The sequence below is a fragment of the Scyliorhinus torazame genome, chromosome 1 (genome assembly GCF_047496885.1).
Source record: "Scyliorhinus torazame isolate Kashiwa2021f chromosome 1, sScyTor2.1, whole genome shotgun sequence".
NCBI lineage: Eukaryota > Metazoa > Chordata > Chondrichthyes > Carcharhiniformes > Scyliorhinidae > Scyliorhinus > Scyliorhinus torazame.
In genome coordinates, this window is record NC_092707.1 from 376,305,899 (window position 1) to 376,328,241 (window position 22,343).

Genomic DNA, 22,343 nt, shown 5'->3' on the forward strand with positions numbered 1-22,343 from the left:
GATGGTATGTATCGGCTTGGGTCACTGTCTGTGCGGAGTCTGCACGTTCTCCCCGTGTCTGCGTGGGTTTCCTCCGGGTGCTCCGGTTTCCTCCCACAGTCCAAAGATGTGCAGGTTAGGTGGATTGGCCATGATAAAATTGCCCTTAGTGTCCAAAATTGCCCTTAGTGTTGGGTGGGGTTACTAGGTTATGGGGATAGGGTGGCGGTGTTGACCTTGGGTAGGGTGCTCTTTCCAAGAGCCTGGTGCAGACTCGATGGGCCGAATGGCCTTCTTCTGCGCTGTAAATTCTATTTTAAAAAAAATCCCCTCCACCTGCTCTCGAATACAATGTGACGCGCGCGCGGGTCGCCGCATTCCACTCGGCCGCGCGCCCTCACGTGACCGCCCCTATGAGAGGGGAGCGGGCACGCGCTGAGCTGCTCGCTCGCTGACAGCCGGCGGGGAGAGGGGGAAGGACGAGGCTTGCGGGCAGAGAGAGAGAGAGAGAGAGAGAGATATCTGTCTCTCAGTTAATAGCAGCAAAACTCTCTCAGTGACGAAACTAACCCGGACACGGGGCAGAAAGTTTAAATTTAAAAAAAAAATAACAACAAAAACCCCCCCGAAAAGACTGCCTGCCTAGTACTCCACCATGATGTCCCAAATGAGAAGCACCAGGACGAGCCAGGTGCAAAGCCACACCGTGAGCCAGGTGCAAAGCCACACCGTGAGCCAGGTAGAAGACACGGTGCATTATAATCACCACAACTATGAGAGCGAGCTGGAGGAGTACATGATGCAGGAGGAAGACTGGGACAGAGACCTCCTCCTGGACCCTGCCTGGGAGAAGCAGCAGAGAAAGGTCGGTGTTTTGAATTTTCCATTTTGTAAAAACAAAGCGAAGTGACAGGCAAGTGCCAAGCGCCTGTCCACTCTGTTGAAGTCAGAGAACCAAGTTATTTGCCAACTCCACGCATGTGGAAATCCAAGTCCAGGTGAGCAAAGTGAATGAGAGTCGATTCCAGTTCGCATCGTGTGCACCTCCGATAAAAAGCATGATTATGATAACTTAAAAGGGATTGGAATAGATGCAAACATTCCTTGGCAAACTATTTGCGTACCCATGGCCAGTGACTTATTTCAGAAGTAAGCTATTTATTTGTCTCAGTTTTGTGATAAAATTCAGAAAGTCAACAAGAGTTAAACTGTCGATTAAGGTCAGTCTTTAGATTTGTACTGTATTCAGCAATTCCAATAGGATGGATGCAAACAACAATATAGAATGAATCTTGACACCAGCAAGTTCACATTGTTACTCCAGTGTCCTGCATGGTTTGGGATGTGCCATGGGAGTTTTTAAACAGCTGATGACGTCTCTAGGATTAGAATGGGTATGACCGCTAATAATAACTACAGTCCACTGAGTATTATCATTCCTCCTAATCCACAGTATTTAACCAGAATTATTTGCAGCAGTTGCTCTCTCCCGTTCAGTTAATATTAAACTCGTGCCAAGAACTTTCATTTGCTTTTTACTTTACTTAGTTAAACATTACAGGATTGGTTTCGGTGGACTACAATGTCTCCATGTCCCACAGCGCACTGGATTTAAAATCTCCTAACTCCAAATTTACACATCCCTCCTCGGCTCCACCCCAGCTTGTCTCTGCAATCTTCTACATTCCTACACCCCAGTCTGAAACCTGACATTCTGCTGCTGGACATCCCTCAACAGTGGCAGAACCTGAGGCATTTTCTCCACTTCCTGGATTCATTCCCTAACCCCTCTTTTTTTTTTTTGTTGCTTCTGATGCAGGATGAACAAAGCAACATTTGAGACCGGGAAAGTATTAGACTCCCTTCAAATGCTTAATAAATCACTTCATATATCTGGGAATTGTTTTTGGCAAGCAGTACATGAACCCTAAAAATGACACTAACATGGGACATTTTTGCTTTGGTTCTGCAGCTTGGGCTATTGAGTCACAGAAATATAATGATACAGGACCGTTATGAATGCCTGACTGTAATGGAGCATTGCTTTATTTTGTGTCCTTTTAAAACACATGGAGCATTTGTGCAGGTTGTGTCGAAGGAGAAGCGAAATCCTGCAGATGCTTGAAGTCTGAAACACGAGCACAAAAGTGCTGGGAATATTCAATTGATTGGACAGCCATCTGTGGAGACAGAAACATTTAACGTGTAACAGTTAACATTTCAGGTCGATGATCTTCATCAGAATATCAGGAAGGCCATCGACCTGAAATGTTAATTTACACGTTAAATGTCCACAGATGCTGCTGAGTTTTCGAGCATTTTGTTTTTATTTTTGTTGAGGAATGTACACCCTGAACAGTTTTCCTGTATTTGCTCTTCCAGATGGTCCAATTGGCGTAGAAACATGGAAATTGTCCCCATTAGTCATTGCATGCAGGGTGTAGAACTTTATTTATTTTTCTGCGTGTTAAAGCTGCTCCTGTGGTAATTATAACAGTTTATTTGGTTCAATTTATTGAAGAAAAATAATCAAGGATTTGTACTGTTGACTTGTCCCTTTCCTGGTCAGCATTGCTTCCATTAGGTATGTTAAAGATGTCAAGCTGGTTTCAGCTGAAGGGTGTACTTCATTTGTATCAGCATCACATGAGAAGGTATATACACCAAGCCACATTTTCCTCTTCATCCCACTCTGATATCTAGGTCCTGCTGGAAAGAATCCTTCAGCCCGCCACTTCTGTGTTGGTTCCTCAATAAAGCTATCCGAATAGTCTCACTGCCCTGTTCTTTCACCATTGTCCAAATATATTCCCTTGTTCAAGTACATATCTGATATACTTTTGAAGTTACTATTGAATCTTCTGCCACCTCCGTTTTATCATATGCATTCCATATCATGATTCTTAGGTGTGCTTCCTAAAAAAATGCATCTCCTCATCTCGCCGCCTTTACCCAATTACCTTAAATCTGTGTCCTCTGGTTGCTCACTTTTTTGCTTCCAGAAATAGTCTCCCCCTTTATTTTGTTGAAACCTTTCATAATTAGCCTTGTTAGGTTGATGCCTGGCTCCACCCCTGCATTCGTTTCAAGTAATAGTCAGGAAAATAAGGCAATTTGCCTGCATGAGGGAGGAAAAAGTGGATAACAAATCATTCTAGGCTTTTCCCTGCAGTCAACTGTAGCACTATTTGTAGAGGTCTCTTAGGTTGGAGGCAGTGTACAGGGACCTAAAAAGAGAGATTTACAAAATAACATAAATCACAGATGCAGTCTCAGATCTGTGCCAGTTTCAAGTTCCTATCAGGCTCTGTGCTGCTCGCTGGAGATAAATGACCTTGCACCAGTTGTCGTTTGCACACTGAGGTTTTGGAGAGGAGCAGGGGAATTAATGACTCATTAGTAATGAATAACGGGGCATTTGAAAAAGGTTTCATTGGTTATAACACCGTGAAATGGAAAAATATTATGTGGTGGAAGGACTTATTTTCACAATGCCACAGAACTTGAGGTAGCGTTTTATGCATACGCCTTGTGGCACATTTTACTGAAAAATAGAAACACTTTTAGAATTAAGATTCATTCTATATGAATTGTTAGATTCCAGCTCACATTCTGAATTGACGGTAACCCATATTTACGATGAAAGGGGAAATGCTCTTGTATGTCCCTCTTTATACTTTAGTATAATATAGCATAGGCTTTACAAATTTGCATCCCAAAGAACATAGCAAGAATTTTCAGACATTGAGATCAGTGAGCCCTCACAGGATTTTCTGTCCATTGATTTTTTAAAAAGTGATTTATATACGCGGCAAATTGGTTTGTCCAGATTGTCAACATGCTTGCGTCACCTGTGGTGGAGGTAGGCTGCATGTAGGTTTTCTGCTGCCAACTCATTTGCCAGATGGTAGCATTGAGCCAAGTGACTCTCAGATTCCTGGTTGCCTTTGTGAGTGGCTGGCTGCCTTGGCCCTCAACAGGGAGCTGAGCAGAGTTTTGTTGATGGCACAAGATGCAGCCAGACTTCTGTTCTAAAAGGCTGTCTGTCCCACTTTTCAGAGTTACAGGAGACCACTGCTAACTGTTATTGCTGCCATTCTAAACAAGGAAAATGGAACACCAGTGTAGAAAGAGAACTCCAGGATCACAGATGTAGCACTGGAGGCCCTAGTGATGAAGGTTGACAGACGGAGAAATGCCATTGTTCCTTTGAGAGCCAAAAAGCCCTCAGAAAGGACTGGGAGCTTGTGGCTAGGAAAGTCAACTTCCAGCATCTGGATCCAAGGATCTGGCCACAGTGGCACAAGAATGCTGATGATCTCAACATGGAGATTGAGGCCGCTGAATGCATCCCCACCACACCTCCAGCCTCTTGTGCTGCCCTATGCACCATACGCCCATCACTCACCCAGCAGTACTCACTGGAACTCTGCACTCAATCCTGACACCGAGGTACTCTAACATACACTACTATTGCTGTCAGCTTCACAACCACCCTTCACTGCTTCCACGCACTGCCAGCTACAAACATTGCCAACATTCTTCTCACTTTTTTGTGCAAGACTACAGAAGGGAAAGGAACAAAACCCTGGTGGACAAGGATACCTGCATCTCCTGAACTCTGTGGAACTGATGCCACTCTGCATCATGAAAATATCTGTAACTGAGTCCATGATATCTGGCATTGCTGAGAACATTAAGAATGCTGGTATTTTCTTGCCTTATGTTTCTTCTTGAACCCCCACTCACCATCATCGGTTATCTGCCATGATGAGCAAGCTGCTGATGATGTGGTCATGGACCCCTTGCGTTCGACCCCACTCCTTCCCTCAAGCCAATTTTCCCCTTCTGATTTTCTGTTCAAAGACACCTAAGAACTGCTGCCTGCTCAGCTTCAGCAGCTCCAGGAAGGGGAGAGAGAACAACAGCATAGCACTGGTAAATGATCACTGAATCAGACACTCGCAACCACCAGTTTAGATATTGACGCTGCATGTACCTTAAAGACTAGTATGGAGATGGAAGCTGCAAGTAGTGAGTCACCAGTGGACTGTTGCCGTGCCAGGAGTAAAGGATGGTTTGCATGCCTGCTCACTGGAAGATAAGGTCACAGACATGTGTTGCTGCAGGGGACTCCGATAAAGGACCTTGATGAGGTGACATTACAAGAGTGTTGATGGGCATGCACATTAAGCTGCTGGGTGCATTGGCTGGCTTTCAGAAATACGCCAGTTTGTGGAAATGCTCCAGAGTGATTTTTGGAGGCCTAGTGAGTTCCAGTGTGCTTTGCTGCATTTTCACAGGAAAGGCAAAGGTGACCTATCCACCCACAAGATGCAATGGGCATGGGTGTGATACCCAGACAGTCGCTCTCGTTCCCCAGAATGTGGAGAATTTAAACATGTAGTCGCTTCGGCAAGCAGCCACTTCTGAACACCGACAGTGAGCCTGGAAGAGCGGACTGTGGGCTGGGGAGAAGGGATTAGGAAAAGAAGAGACCAGCAGAACTGTACAATCAAGAATAGCATGCAAGTTGTGATTGGGCAAGAACCAGGGGAGAATAAGGCAAATGACCATCCATCAGAATGACAGCTTTTAGCCAAGCTTTCTAGTCGTGTATGTGAATCTATAAAGTAGATTTGACAGTTCTGTATTATTTACGGATAGTTGCCTGCTGATTATCACTCAATTCTGTTGGAATCATTATTCAAAGAGCAGAGATGTGATAAGTCCACTGCACTGAATATCTCATCCGCTGATTCTTGCTTAAAGGGGAAATAAACTTCCCTTGAGCTTTTTCTCTTTGCTTGCTAATGCAGAAATCCAATCAACCCTAATTCGACACATGGCTATTCATAGGGATAGGAACAGGAGTGGGCCTGCTGGGTGCATTGGCTGATTCTCCATGATTCTGTTCTCCATTCAGTGACATTGTGAATGATCTGTAGCCGACTTCCGGTGGTGGACATGAAGTGAGTGGTCGCACACAGACAGCTCCAGCTTGTCCAAGGAACTGGAGGAGACCTATGGCGCAGAAGCAATTGGGAAGATGGCAGAGGGGAAGGGTTGTCGCAAGTTGGAAAACACCAGATGGAGCAGTTGATGGCGTTTATTGGAGAGAAATTCTGTCAGTAGCGAATGAAGATGCCGGAAGATAAGTCGAAGGCCATTGAGGGAGCGGTAGCACCCTTGAAAGGCTCGATGGACAGAGTTGAGAAGTGCCTGGAGGCACGGGGCTCGCAGATCCAGAGATGGAGAAGGTGATGTCTGACCACCGTGATTGGGTGGTGGCACTGGAGGCGGAAGTGGGCTTCCTTGGGGATCTTTGCTAGTCGCTACGGGCAAAGCTAGAGGAGCAGGGGAACAGATCCAGAAGGCAGAACCTGCGTATTGTTGGCTTGCCAGAGGGTGTGGAAGGCAAGAGTGCCACGAGATATGTCTCCAGGATGCTGGCAGTGCTGGACAATGCCCCGAAGGTGGACAGGGCGCACAGGTCCTTAAGGCAGAAGCCGAGAGTGGGTGAACCACCATGGGCGGTGATTGTGAGGGTCCATAAGTGTGTGAAGGAGAAGATTCTGCAGTAGGCCAGGGAGAAGCGGAATTGCGAATGGGAAGGCAACAGGGTCAGGGTCCGAATGTATCAGGACATTGGAGCAGAGCTGGCGAAAAAGCTCGCTGGGCTCAACAAGGCCAAAGCAGTTATGTACTGAAGGCAGATCCGGTTTGGGAGATTGTACCCAGCGAAACTGTAGTGACTTTTGAAGGCCGAGATTAGAACAAACAAAGAACAAAGAAATGTACAGCACAGGAACAGGCCCTTCGGCCCTCCAAGCCCGTGCCGACCATACTGCCCGACTAAACTACAATCTTCTACACTTCCTGGGTCCGTATCCTTCTATTCCCATCCTATTCATATATTTGTCAAGATGCCCCTTAAATGTCCCTATCGTCCCTGCTTCCACTACCTCCTCCGGTAGTGAGTTCCAGGCACCCACTACCCTCTGCGTAAAAAACTTGCCTCGTACATCTACTCTAAACTTTGCCCCTCTCACCTTAAACCTATGCCCCCTAGTAATTGACCCTTCTACCCTGGGGAAAAGCCTCTGACTATCCACTCTGTCTATGCCCCTCATAATTTTGTATACCTCTATCAGGTCGCCCCTCAACCTCCTTCATTCCAGTGAGAACAAACCGAGTTTATTCAATCGCTCCTCATAGCTTATGCCCTCCATACCAGGCAACATTCTGGTAAATCTCTTCTGCACCCTCCTCTAAAGCCTCCACATCCTTCTGGTAGTGTGGCGACCAGAATTGAACACTATACTCCAAGTGTGGCCTAACTAAGGTTCTATACAGCTGCAACATGACTTGCCAATTCTTATACTCAATGCCCCGGCCAATGAAGGCAAGCATGCCGTATGCCTTCTTGACTACCTTCTCCACCTGTGTTGCCCCTTTCAATGACCTGTGGACCTGTACTCCTAGATCTCTTTGACTTTCAATATTCTTGAGGGTTCTACCATTCACTGTATATTCCCTACCTGCATTAGCCCTTCCAAAATGCATTACCTCACATTTGTCCGGATTAAACGCCATCTGCCATCTCTCCGCCCAAGTCTCCAGACAATCTAAATCCTGCTGTATCCTCAGACAGTCCTCATCGCTATCCGCAATTCCACCAACCTTTGTGTCGTCTGCAAACTTACTAATCAGACCAGTTACATTTTCCTCCAAATCATTTATATATACTACAAAGAGCAAAGGTCCCAGCACTGATCCCTGTGGAACACCACTGGTCACAGCCCTCCAATGAGAAAAGCATCCCTCCATTGCTACCCTCTGCCTTCTATGGCCTAGCCAGTTCTGTATCCACCTTGCCAGTTCACCCCTGATCCCGTGTGACTTCACCTTTTGTACTAGTCTACCATGAGGGACCTTGTCAAAGGCCTTACTGAAGTCCATATAGACAACATCTACTGCCCTACCTGCATCAATCATCTTAGTGACCTCCTCGAAAAACTCTATCAGGTTAGTGAGACACGACCTTCCCTTCACAAAACCGTGCTGCCTCTCACCAATACGTCCATTTGCTTCCAAATGGGAGTAGATCCTGTCTCGAAGAATTCTCTCCAGTAATTTCCCTACCACTGAAGTAAGGCTCACCGGCCTGTAGTTCCCGGGATTATCCTTGCTACCCTTCTTAAACAGAGGAACAACATTGGCTATTCTCCAGTCCTCCGGGACATCCCCTGAAGACAGCGAGGATCCAAAGATTTCTGTCAAGGCCTCAGCAATTTCCTCTCCAGCCTCCTTCAGTATTCTGGGGTAGATCCCATCCGGCCCTGGGGACTTATCTACCTTAATATTTTTTAAGACACCCAACACCTCGTCTTTTTGGATCACAATGTGACCCAGGCTATCTACACCCCCTTCTCCAGACTCAACATCTACCAATTCCTTCTCTTTGGTGAATACTGATGCAAAGTATTCATTTAGTACCTCGCCCATTTCCTCTGGCTCCACACATAGATTCCCTTGCCTATCCTTCAGTGGGCCAACCCTTTCCCTGGCTACCCTCTTGCTTTTTATGTACGTGTAAAAAGCCTTGGGATTTTCCTTAACCCTATTTGCCAATGACTTTTCATGACCCCTTCTAGCCCTCCTGACTCCTTGCTTAAGTTCCTTCCTACTTTCCTTATATGCCACACAGGCTTCGTCTGTTCCCAGCCTTTTAGCCCTGACAAATGCCTCCTTTTTCTTTTTGACGAGGCCTACAATATCACTCGTCATCCAAGGTTCCCGAAAATTGCCGTATTTATCTTTCTTCCTCACAGGAACATGCCTGTCCTGTATTCCTTTCAACTGACACTTGAAAGCCTCCCACATGTCAGATGTTGATTTGCCCTCAAACATCCGCCCCCAATCTATGTTCTTCAGTTCCCGCCTAATATTGTTATAATTAGCCTTCCCCCAATTTAGCACATTCATCCTCGGACCACTCTTATCCTTGTCCACCAGTTCTTTAAAACTTACTGAATTGTGGTCACTGTTACCGAAATGCTCCCCTACTGAAACATCGACCACCTGGCCGGGCTCATTCCCCAATACCAGGTCCAGTACCGCCCCTTCCCTAGTTGGACTGTCTACATATTGTTTTAAGAAGCCCTCCTGGATGCTCCTTACAAACTCCGCCCCGTCTAAGCCCCTGGCACTAAGTGAGTCCCAGTCAATATTGGGGAAGTTGAAGTCTCCCATCACCACAACCCTGTTGTTTTTACTCTTTTCCAAAATCTGTCTACCTATCTGCTCCTCCATCTCCCGCTGGCTGTTGGGAGGCCTGTAGTATACCCCCAACATTGTGACTGCACCCTTCTTATTCCTGATTTCTACCCATATAGCCTCACTGCCCTCGGAGGTGTCCTCTCGCAGTATAGCTGTGATATTCTCCCGAACAAGTAGCGCAACTCCGCCTCCCCTTTTACATCCCCCTCTATCCCGCCTGAAACATCTAAATCCTGGAACGTTTAGCTGCCAATCCTGCCCTTCCCTCAACCAGGTCTCTGTAATGGCAACAACATCATAGTTCCAAGTAGTAATCCAAGCTCTAAGTTCATCTGCCTTACCCGTAATGCTCCTTGCATTAAAACATATGCACTTCAGGCCACCAGACCCGCTGTGTTCAGCAACTTCTCCCCGTCTGCTCTGCCTCAGAGCCACACTGTCCCTATTCCCTAGTTCTCCCTCAATGCTCTCACCTTCTGACCTATTGCTCCCGTGCCCACCCCCCTGCCATACTAGTTTAAACCCTCCCGTGTGACACTAGCAAACCTCGCGGCCAGGATATTTATGCCTCTCCGGTTTAGATGCAACCCGTCCATCTTATACAGGTCACACCTGCCCCGGAAGAGCTCCCAGTGGTCCAGATAACGGAAACCCTCCCTCCTACACCAGCTGTTTAGCCACGTGTTTGTCTGCTCTATCTTCCTATTTCTAGCCTCACTGGCACGTGGCACAGGGAGTAATCCCGAGATTACAACCCTCGAGGTCCTGTCTTTTAACTTTCTGCCTAGCTCCCTGAACTCCTGCTGCAGGACCTCATGCCCCTTCCTGCCTATGTCGTTAGTACCAATATGTACAACGACCTCTGCCTGTTTGCCCTCCCCCTTCAGGATTCCCTCTACCCGTTCGGAGACATCCTGGACCCTGGCACCAGGGAGGCAACATACCATCCTGGAGTCTCTTTCACGTCCACAGAAGCGCCTATCTGTGCCCCTGACTATAGAGTCCCCTATTACTATTACTCTTCTGCGCTTTGACCCTCCCTTCTGAACATCAGAGCCAGCCGTGGTGCCACTGCTCTGGCTGCTGCTGTTTTCCCCTGATAGGCTATCCCCCCCCCGACAGTATCCAAAGGGGTATATCTGTTCGAGAGGGGGACAACCACAGGGGATTCCTGCACTGACTGCCTGCCCTTTCTGGTGGTCACCCATTTCTCTGCCTGCACCTTGGGTGTGACCACATTTACATAACTGCGATCTATGACGCTTTCCGCCACCTGCATGCTCCTAAGTGCATCCAATTGCTGCTCCAACCGAACCATGCGGTCTGTGAGGAGCTGCAGTTGGGTGCACTTTCTGCAGATGAAGCCATCCGGGACGCTGGAAGCCTCCTGGACCTGCCACATCTCACAGTCAGAGCACAGCACCCCTCTAACTGACATTGCGTCAATTAATTAAAATTAAAATTTGTCTTTTTTTTAAAATACTTTTTTTTAAAATTGCAAAGTTACTGTCAACTATCTGTTTCCTAGCACTAGATTTCTAATAGAAATGCGATAGCTAACTATAATATTCTCCGATCTCTGGCTTAGATATCCTCTAAATTATAATTAAGTTATTATGTTTAATTAGTTCCCAAATACTCAAATTTTTTTTTTTTTTTTTTTTAATTTAGGTTAGAATCCCAACCAGCCACTCAGGTCACAGCTTTTCTGTGATGTCACTTCAGTTTCCCCCCGACACACACAATTTGAGAAAAGGTATAAAAGTAAAAATCACTTACTTACCTTCTTACCTTCTGAGTGTCTGAGATGTTCTCCGGTTCTCTCGCTGTCAGAGACTGCTCCTCCACCTCCGATCCTCCGATTACTATTTTGAAAACCCAGAGGAGGCCAATGACTTCATTAGAGACCATAAACTGGGAGAGAACTGAACGTCAATGGGGGAACGGAGGGTCTGGAATGAGAGATTGGAAGATGCGGGTATTGTGGGAGCTGGAGGATTTTTTCTTCTCGGGTGGGGCGATTTTGTTAAGGGGCAATGCATTTGTAAGGGGGCAACTGCCCCCCCCCCCCCCATCTTTTTCATTTTTCGAGGGGGTGACCTGTGGTTTTGGATCGGTCTTTGTTTGTGTGGGGCAGCCGTTTGCACAGACATAGAACATAGAAAATACAGCACAGAACAGGCCCTTCGGCCCACGATGTTGTGCCGAACCTTTGTCCTAGATTAATCATAGATTATCATGGACTCGATTTAGGCCAAAATCAAAGGAGGCAGGATTGGAAGGGGAAGATGGCGGAGAGTAGAGGGGAATGAAGGCGCAAGCTTCTGGTAAGGTTTGTAATGTGGAATGTACGGGGACTGAACGGGCCGGGGAAGAGATCTCTGGTCTTCGCACACTTGAGGAGCTTGAAGGCAGGGTCTTTCTGGGTGAAGGATCCGGGTGAAAGATCAGGTTAGGTTGAGAAAGGGATGCGTGGGTCAGGTATTTCACTCGGGGTTTGATTCAAAGTCGCGGGAGGTGGCCATCCTGCCTAGCAAAAAGACAGGTTTGTAGGTGCCTAGGAAGTGCAGGACCCACGTGGGAGGTATGTGATAATGAACTGGGCATTGGAGGGGATGCCGGTGGTGCTAGAGATCTTTTACAGCCTGTCTTGGGATGACGTGGGGTTTGTGAAGGGGTTACTGGGAACGATTCCGGACCTGGACACTCATCAGTTCATTATGGTTAATTGTGTGCTGAAACCAAGGGTGGACAGGTCTCGCCCTGAGTCAATGGGAAGTTTTGAGGATGGTGAAGGAGCTGGGAGGGTTTATGGAAAGGATGAGAATAGTGGATCCGTGGAGGTTTAAGAAGCTGGGGGAGAGGGAGCATTCCTTCTCGCACCCCTACGTCGTGAGCCGAGCGGTGTTGGTGGAGGTGGTGGGGGCAGATAATGCAGGAACCGTGATCTCAGACCATGTGCCGCACGTGCTGGAAGTTTGACTTGGTTCGAGGCAGGAGCAGAGGCTGGGATAGAGATTAGATTCGGGGCTTTTGGCAGACACTGGGTTCTGTGAGAAGGTGGGGTCCGCGCCTTGTGGAGTTGAATCGAAATGGGGACGTATTGGCGGCCACATTTTGGGAGGTATTGAAGTGGGTGGTTTGGGTAGGAGGTGATCTCGTTCAAGGCGCACCAGGAGCGAGGAGTATGGACGATTGTTGTACGAGATAGTCGAGGCCAACAGGAAATATTTGAGGGCCCCCACCAGGCAGGGGTTTCCGGAGAGAAAGAAGATACAGGGGCAGTTTGATAGGTTGACTAAGGGGAAGGCAATGGGGCAGCTATGGAGGGCGAGGAGGGCTGTATTAATTTGGAGAGCAGGCGAGCTGTATTCTAGCCCATCAGTTACGAAGACAGGCCACGTCTAGGGAAATTCTGAGGGTACAGACAGGGAAGGAGGAGGTAGTGTCGGAGTCCGGAAGATTCACGAGGCGTTCCGGGAGTACTGTGTGAAGTTACATCGGGCCGATCTGGGTGGTGAAGAATGAGATATGGGACGTTTTTTGGATGAGCTGGAATTCCTAAGGCTGTACGGGGGGGGGGGGGAGGCAGGTGCTGGAAGAGCCACTAAGGCGGAGAGAGGTGATGGGATAGTATAAAAGGGATGAAGTCGGGGAAGTCCCCTGGCCGGACGGTTACTCGGCAAAGTTCTAAAAGGAGTTTGCGATGGAGTTGGCACCACATTTATTGGGGATATTTAGGGGGGAGCTGCCGGAAGACTGACCCAGGCATCGATCATGCAAATCCCAGCTTGGAGGGAAAGGTTCCTTAATGCCTGCATGACCCACATTCTGCAGGGGAGCGGGGGGGGGGGGGGGGGGGGGGGGGGGGGGGGCGGGGGGAGCGTTATTTTCTGTAAAAGATTAAATGGTCCCTGTCCCAACCACTCTTTGCACAAAGGATAACACCAACAATATGATACAGAGCTGGAAAGAAAGAGGGTACTGCAATCAAAAGGTATTACATTTATGCAAATTGAAGGGCACTGTAAAACCCTATGTAAATGGAAGTGTCTCTCATTATTTTTTATCAGCCTCCATTAAAAAAGAGTGCATTCAGTATACCCTGTAATACACATTGTTGATATGGTCATACATAGCATGACTTCCATTACACTCCTGTTTATGCGCTTGAGTGGGAAATGAAAGAAACCTCACTTGTGCAGCAATGGTTAGCTTTTTGAGGTTGGGACTTGAGACATGTCGTTGGTGCAGAGCAGAGGGAATACTGCCATTGTTTGTGTTGTATTTAAACTGGAAGTGACTGGGAACTTTAACATTGCAGCAGCAGTTCTAAGGGAACAGTGCTTTGTCAGACACCTGACACTGAGCATCTCCATCCAGCGTTGTTCTCAACAAGTAGTGGGTAGAAACAGAAATCGGTAACAGTTCTTCAGACCTGTATGGGGGGGGAAAAATAGCTCTTCATTGCCCCTAAAAATAAAAGGTAAATTGGATGGTTTAAATTTCCAAATGCAGCTGATGACAAGACATATTTGTTCGTTGACTCAATTGTCATGGGTATCTGAAATCTGAACTAATTCCAGCCCCCGGGAATAACATGGTGAAAATATTGTAGAATTGTGTACTGCCAGCTCGGGATTTGGAAAATGTGCCTCAAAGCTTTGTAAGTAAAGCAAACTAGAAATACCGATTATACGTGTCACCTATAGCTTTGTTATGTGGATGACCCCATCATAGAAGCACTATGCTATTTTTCAACTGGGAGAAAGAATGTGCTACTGGTTTCCTTGAAGTGCGGCTGTTGGCATTGTTGGCAGACTGCCTCTTGAATCTACACACAACCTTGACATTAATAGCCAGAGTTGCCTGATCATTTTAGGAACAATAATCATGGCTTGCTTTAAAGATATGTGTTGACATTGATGCCCCTGACAAATCTATGAAGTATGGATGGGCCAATTCCCTTTAACACTCCACAGTGTCGTTCTATTCCATGGAAATTCCATTGCCACATATTATCAGCACATTTCATTAACTATGGTGGTACCTTGGATGCTAGATACACTCTGGTGGCCCAGAACAATTGTGGCTCCTGACGCACTTCATTTCTGGCTACTGGAAATTGCAGTCATGCAGATGCCAGGCTTAGGACAGCACAAGGCCTAGAGTCGAATTGGCTCCAAGTGCAACACCCCTTCCCACTGAAATACTTGGGTCTGCATTTTCCTCTACCATCCTAAGCAAAAATAGTTTGGAATGGTGGCAAAATAGTTAGGCAGATTCTGTGACAAGACTACAGCTGCACTTCTAACCAAACTTCAGTTTGGCCCACTGGGGTGGCTGCCCCTTTCCTGTCTGCTGTATGTAAATGCAGTGAGGAGAAGAGGCCTGCCAAGCTGCCAGGCCTCAGCAGTGTCTCCTGATACCAACAGAAGAGTGACAATATTTCTGACCTAACTGTGGTATTAAGCTGCATGAAAGGAAAGGGCCTAGTCATGGCCTACTGTCCCTTCACTTTAAGTACTGTCAACTTTTTATGTCCTCTCTTGGCTGAAAACTAAATAGAAATTCTCTCCTCTGCTTGGGGGTCTTCTACCTTTTCAATGGTAAACTTCACTAGAATTATGCCATTTTGCAAACTGCTTGGTACAGGGAGCTACAGAAGAGCCTATGCTGCATGCCTATTTTATATATTTAGCGAATGCAACATGGAACATCCCGCATGAGACTTGCAGGATAGGAATGATTATCTTGTGGTGTACCACAAGGTTCTGTTTTGGGGCCACTGCTGTTTGTCATTTTTATAAATGACCTGGAGGAGGGCGTAGAAGGATGGGTGAGTAAATTTGCAGATGACACTAAAGCCGGTGGAGTTGTGGACAGTGCGGAAGGATGTTACAAGTTACAGAGGGACATAGATAAGCTGCAGCGCTGGGCTGAGAGGTGGCAAATGGAGTCTAATGCAGAAAAGTGTGAGGTGATTCATTTTGGAAGGAATAACAGGAAGACAGAGTACTGGGCTAATGGTAAGATTCTTGGCAGTATGGATGAGCAGAGAGATCTCTGTGTCCATGTACATAGATCCCTGAAAGTTGCCATCCAGGTTGAGAGGGTTGTTAAGAAGGCGTACAGTGTGTTAGCTTTTATTGGTAGAGGGATTGAGTTTAGGAGCCATGAGGTCATGTTGCAGCTGTACAAAACTCTGGTGCGGCCGCATTTGGAGTATTGCGTGCAATTCTGGTCGCCGCATTATAGGAAGGATGTGGAAGCATTGGAAAGGGTGCAGAGGAGATTTACCAGAATGTTGCCTGGTATGGAGGGAAGATCTTTTGAGGGAAGGCTGAGGGACTTGAGGCTGTTTTTGTTAGAGAGAAGGAGGTTAAGAGGTGACTTAATTGAGGCATACAAGATGATCAGAGGATTGGATAGGGTGAACAGTGAGAGGCTTTTTCCTCGGATGGTGATGCATAGCACGAGGGGACATAGCTTTAAATTGAGGGGGGATAGATATAAGACAGATGTCAGAGGTAGGTGCTTTACTCCGAGAGTAGTAAGGGCATGGAATGCCCTGCCTGCAGCAGTAGTGGACTCGCCAACACTAAGGACATTCAAATGGTCATTGGATAGACATATGGACAATAAGGGAATAGTGTAGATGGGCTTTAGAGTGCTTTCACAGGTCGGCGCAACATCGAGGGCCGAAGGGCCTGTACTGCGCTGTTATGTTTTATCTCCCCAGTGGCCCTCATTGCGCACGAGCTCTCCCGCTGATGGGTGGGGAAACTCTGATAACCTTGGTATAAAAGGTCGACCAGTAATGCCTGGACAAGTGGCATGAGTTGGCTCGGACCAGAGAAGGAACCCGGTGGGGGTCTACTGGGTAGTGTAAATATCGTTAGTACGAAGTTCTCTATTTTACTCAGTTTGGACTCCCCACGTCCTTAATAAACTGGTGACAAGGAGTAAACTGTTTTTTTTTTTTAAACAAACCATTTTATTGAGGTATTTTAGGCATATAGAAAAAATGACATTGTACAGTACAAACAAAAAAAGAAGTCAAGACCCAAATTCCACATTAAACACAATGCAAACCACGGCTCTGTTTACGTACGGACCTGCCTCAATATCCCCCTACTCTACTCTACCCTAGCCCCCCCCCCTGCTGACGCTTACTCCTCTGCGAAGAAGTCAATAAATGGCTGCTACCTTTGGGCGAACCCTAGTAGCGAACCTCTCAAGGCGAACTTGACTTTCTCTAGGCCAAGAAAGCTCGCCATGTCCGATAGCCATACCTCAGCCCTTGGGGGCTTTGAGTCCCTCCATGCTAACAGTATTCGTCGCCGGGCTACCAGGGCAGCAAAGGCCAGAACATCGGCCTCCCTCTCTTCCTGGACTCCCGGGTCCCCCGAAACCCCAAAGATTACCACCTCCAGGCTCATTACCAATTTTCAACACCCGGGGCATGACATCTGCGAATCCCTGCCAATACACCCCGAGTTTAGGGCATGACCAGAACATGTGTACATGGTTAGCCGGCCCTCCGGCGCATTTAGCACACTTGTCCTCCAGCCCGAAGAATTTACTCATCCGGGCCGTCGTCATGTGGGCCCGGTGCACCACCTTAAACTGGATCATGCTGAGCCTGGCGCATGTTGCGGTCGTGTTTACTCTGCTCAGGGCTTCTGCCCAAATACAGTCCTCCAGCCCCCCCCCCCCCCCCCGAGCTCCGCCTCCCACTTAAGCTTCAGGTCCTCGGTCTGCGTATCCTCAGCTCTCATTAGCTACTTGTAGACGTCTGAAACTCTACCCTCTCCCCTAGAAACTACCCTGTCCTGCCTCCCCTTCGGCGGGAGACGTGGGAAGGACGGCACCGGTCTGCGTACAAAATCCCTCACCTGCAAGTATCTAAAGTCGTTTCCTCTCGTCAGCCCAAACTTCTCCTCCAGCACACTCCTGCTCGGAAAGCTCCCTTCCAGGAACAGATCCCCCATCCTCACAATCCCTGCCCTCCTCCACAGTCGATACCCCCCGTCCATGTTCCCCAGGGCAAATCGGTGGTTGCCGCAGATTGGGGTCCACGCCGATGCTCTTACCTCCCCTACATGCCTCCTCCACTGGCCCCAGATCCGAAGAGCCGCCGCCACTATCGGGCTGGTGGAGTACCGTGCTGGCGAAAGCGGCAGAGGCGCCGTGACCAGGGCTGCTAAGCTAGTGCCCCTGCACGATGCAGCCTCCATCCGCTCCCAAACCGACCCCACACCCACCATCCATTTCCTTATCATCGCTATGTTAGCCGCCCAGTAATAATTGCTGAAGTTCGGCAACGCCAGCCCCCCTTCTCCTCATCCTTTCGAGCATCACCCTCTTCACCCGCGGGGACTTCCCTGCCCATACAAATCCCAGAATAATTTTATTCAGCCTCTTAAAGAAGGACCGCGGGATAAAGAGGGGAAGACACTGAAAAACAAACCAGAACCGCGGGAGAATCGTCATCTTAACAGTCTGCACCCTCCCCGCCAATGACAGCGGGAGAGCATCCCACCTCCGGACCTCCTCCCTCACTCGTTCCACCAGTCGGGACAGGTTGAGCTTATGCAACCTGCCCTAGTCCCGTGCCACCTGAATCGCCAAATATCGGAAACTCTTCCCCACTAGCCTGAACGGCAACCCCTTCAGCCTACTCTCCTGTCCCCTCGCCTGAATTACAAACAACTCGCTCTTAGCCATGTTCAGTTTGTATCCGGAGAACCGGCCAAATTCCCTCAGGGTTGTCATAATACCGTCCATCCCCACCATTGGGTCCAATACATATAACAGCAGATCATCCACGTATAGCGAGACTCTATGTTCCGCTCTACCCCGGACCAGCCCTTTCCAGCCCCTAGAAGCTCTCAGTGCAATTGCCAGCGGCTCTATGGCCAGCGCAAACAGCAGTGGGGAGAGAGGGCAGCCCTGTCTTGTCCCACGGTGCAGTCTACAGTAGTCTGTTGTCGTCCTGTTCATCCTTACACTCGTCTCCGGGGCCTGATACAATAGCCTAACCCAGTCGATGAACCTCCCCAGAATGAGCGAGATGGTGGCCTGCGACATCGCGGGGGTAAAATCCCTCTGTCTCTTGCCTTGTTAAAGACATTTCGTTAAAGACCTCACACTTAACCACTTGCATCTTGCCATCCAGAAAAAGACCTATTTATCCCGACTCTGTCTTCTGTCCATCAGCCAAGCTTCTATCCAAGCTAATAAATGACCCCTAATCCCACGTGATTTAACCTTGTGAATTAATCTCCAGTGCAGCACCTTATCAAACACCTTCCAGATGTCCAGATATACTACATCCTACAGGATCCCCATTATCCACTTTGCTTGTTACATCTTCGAAGAACTCCAGCAAATTAGTCAAACGTGATTTCCCTCTTCATAAAACCATGTCGACTCTGATGAATAGCATTTTGACTTTCCAAATGTCCTGATATTACTTCCTTCATAATTGATTCTAACAATTTCCTGGATTGCTTCCAATCAGACCTGAGAGAGGGAAAGTCTGTTCAATATTACACTGTAGCTGGAAGAGATTGCAATAAAAGTATATCAAACTTAAGCACAAGAATTAGATGACCAGGTGCAGGGGGTGGGGTAGGGGAGAGGAGTGTTTTTCCATTGAGACAAAAACGTATGGGATATTTTTTTAAAAGGGTTAAGATGGAGGAGAAAGGTCACAGACTAAAGTTGTTGAACTCATTGAGTCCAGAGGGCTGCAACGTACCTCATCGGAAGATGAGATGCTGCTCCTCCAGCTTGCGCTTGGCTTCACTGGAGCTTTGCAGCAGGCCAAGGATGGGCATGTGTGCATGAGAGCTAGGTGCTGGGTTAAAATGGCATACAACAGGAAGATTGGGTCATGCTTGTGAACTTAGCAAAGGTGTTCTGCAAAGCTGTGACCCAGTCTGCGTATAGTCTCCCTAATTTCGAGGAGACCGCATTGGGAACAGTGAATACAGTAGACCAAATTGAAGAAAGTACAAGTGAAATAGACCATAACCTGAAAGGAGTATTTTTGGCCTTTAAAGGGGAGGAGGGAAGAGGTTAAAGGGGCAGGTATAGTGGTCTCCTCTACACTGGGTAGACTAAATTATACTACAGCCTTCTCTGCTTCAGTGGAAATATTCTCAGTATCAAATGCCTGTCCTGATAATGATCGTATCCTATCACTTGTATTATTTTTGCAAAGTTAGTGTTTGCTCTTTAAATGGTTTTAAAGTCCTTTGCACAAGGGGACACCCAAAACACTACATAGTATTGCTGTCAGGAAACCGAGGTAGTTTTAATGAATCTATGTTTTTATTGTTGGATATTAGAAATAAGGTATAGATTTAAGTGAGTTTAATTTTGTGCTTCTGTGTAAGAAAAGGTTAAAACACTAGTTAGATTCAGATTAAACAAAGGTGTTTGCATGCATGAAAGTTTTGGTTTCATTTTAAACTGTGCCTGTATTGTGCTTAAGAGTTTACAATGTGAAAAACAAACCAGTGTAAAGAAAGAATAGGCAGTTGCTTAGCAACCAGGGGTCACCTTTAGGTTAGGAGGGATTTTTGAGTTTAGTATTAATTGGACCTAAGGCAGTTGGAGATAGGTAGTGGGAGAGAGAAGGCAGCTCTCATAGCTCTGCCAGAAGTAGAACAATGGAGTAATGGGCAAGAAAACAAGTCCTAGAAACAAAAGAACAATGAGTTCTAGAATCGAAAGAATGAAAAGAGAAGTTCCAGAAAGATTGAAGTCAAAGGTACCAAAGGGAACTGTAATTTGAACGGGGTACTGTTCAGTGAAATTGAAGACAGAGCTAAAAAGTGCAGACCTATAAGACCATAAGATGTAAGAGCAGAAGTAGGTCATTCAGCCCATCAAATCTGTCCACCATTCAATGAGACCAAGACCGATCTGATAGTGATAATCCTCAAATCCCCTTTCCCACCATATCCCCTTGACTCCCTTACTGATTAAAAATTTGTCCATCTCAGCCTTGAACATACTTAATGACCCAGCCTCTACCACCCTTTGCGGTAAAAAAATTCCACAGATTCACTACCCTCCGAGAGAAATAAGTTCTCCTCATCTCTGTCTTAAATGGGAAACCCCTTACTCTGAGATTATGCCCTCTGGTCCTGGACTCTCCCATAAGGTAAAACAATCTCTCCGCATCAGACCTGGGGAAGTTGGCTGGAGCGAAGCCAGATATCTGAAGCAATCTTCAGGTTGGTGACCTTGTACAGCCTGTGAAGCAATATTGTTCTATTGGTGGTTGGGTACCTGAGAGACTGTGTCAAAGCATGAATGCACATGGCACTTCAATGCAGAGGAATACTAAAAAGAGAGTTAGAAATCCTGGAAGTGAATCCTTGTTGAAAACAGCTGAGTGAAAACAATGTTTGGAAGAAATTCTAAGGTGGGTCTTTTAGAGAGTTTCATTTTGGAAACATTTGTGTGATAATCATCTGGGGAAGATTTGAAGAAAAATACACAATAATTCGATTGGGTGGCATCTGCAACTTGGTTTCAGAGTGGGGTGTGTCTGACCACAGGTAGCTTGTTGGTTTACAGAGATTGTGGGCGGGATTCTCTCAGCCCACCCCAGGTCGGAGAGTCGCTGGACCGGGTGCGAATCGAGCGGCGCTGCCCGACGCTGGTCCCTCGATTCTCCGGTGAGCGGAGAATTGGCGCCGGTGCAGTCGGCACGGCATTGGTCGGGGGCCGCTCTACGTGCCCCCCCCCCCAGCAATTCTCCGCCCGGGATGGGCTCAGTGGCCGCAAAGAAATCCGAGTCCTGACGGCGCCGTCCATGTGTGGTCGTGCCCGGCGGGTCCTCGGCGCGCATCCTTTCGGGGGTGGGCGGGGGAGAGGGGGGGGTCTGACCCCGAGGGGGGCCTCTGCTGTGGCCTGGCCCGCGATCAGGGCCTACCGATCGACGGGCCGGCCTCTCTGGCTGGGGGCCTCTTTAGTTCCACGCCGGCCCCTGTAGCCCTACGCCATGTTGCGTCGGGGCCGGCGCGGAGAAGGAAGCCACAGCGCAATCGCAGCGGTCGCAGTGCGCATGCGCGCAATCGTGCCGGTCGCAGTGCGCATGCGCGCAATCGCGCCGGCCGCAGTGCGCATGCGCGCAATCGCGCAGTGCGCATGCGCGCAATCGCGCCGGCCGCAGTGCGCATGCGCGCAGTGCGCATGCGCGCAATCGCGCAGTGCGCATGCGCGCAATCGCGCCGGCCGCATCGCGCCGGCCGCAGCGCGCATGCGCGCAATCGCGCCGGCCGCAGCGCGCATGCGCGCAATCGCGCCGGCCGCAGCGCGCATGCGCGCAATCGCGCCGGCCGCAGCGCGCATGCGCGCAATCGCGCCGGCCGCAGCGCGCAATCGCGCCGGCCGCAGCGCGCATGCGCGCAATCGCGCCGGCCGCAGCGCGCATTCGCGCCGGCCGCAGCGCGCATGCGCGCAATCGCGCCGGCCGCAGCGCGCATTCGCGCCGGCCGCAGCGCGCATGCGCGCATTCGCGCCGGCCGCAGCGCGCATGCGCGCATTCGCGCCGGCCGCAGCTCGCATGCGCGCATTCGCGCCGGCCGCAGCGCGCATGCGCGCAATCGGGCCGGCCGCAGCGCGCATGCGCGCATTCGGGCCGGTCGCAGCACGTGACGCCGTTTACGTCGGCGTCAACACATTGCCTCAGGACCAGAGAATCCCGCCCTGTGTATTTACTGAGAACGTTAAGGCAAAATATATATTTTGTGACCTGTTATCCGTAAAACCTGTGTACATTTGTGAAGATAAGTGGGAGTTGAGGGGTATTGCATTAGAGTCAAACTTTTCAGATATCATAAATGTTTTTTTTTAGTTTAAAAACTAATTGGCAGCCCTGTGCCTCTATTCATTCACATTTTCTTAAATAAAGTAAATGTTATCTTTTTTTGAGCCAGGGTTCCATTCTAGGCCCTTCCCGTCCAGTAGTAGCATCAACTGGATCGTTAAATTGGCCTTGTTTTATAAAGAATCGTCTTCATTCTTATAGTCTATGCCTGTTTATGAAATGTGTGATC

General features: G+C 48.3%; 1 protein-coding gene across 2 annotated transcripts in view; it reads left to right on the forward strand.

Moving 5' to 3' along the window:
* The first annotated feature begins 433 nt into the window (after window positions 1–433).
* LOC140426663 (alpha-actinin-2-like) overlaps window positions 434–22,343 on the forward strand; it is a 165,317-nt gene continuing 143,407 nt past the window's right edge. Inside the window, exon 1 of one of the 2 annotated variants that reach the window (XM_072511754.1) lies at window positions 434–844. In XM_072511754.1, coding sequence (XP_072367855.1) covers window positions 635–844 — 210 coding nt within the window. In that variant the 5' untranslated portion in view covers window positions 434–634. The remainder of the gene's footprint in view (window positions 845–22,343) is intronic. The other variant, XM_072511752.1, reaches the window with a different exon arrangement.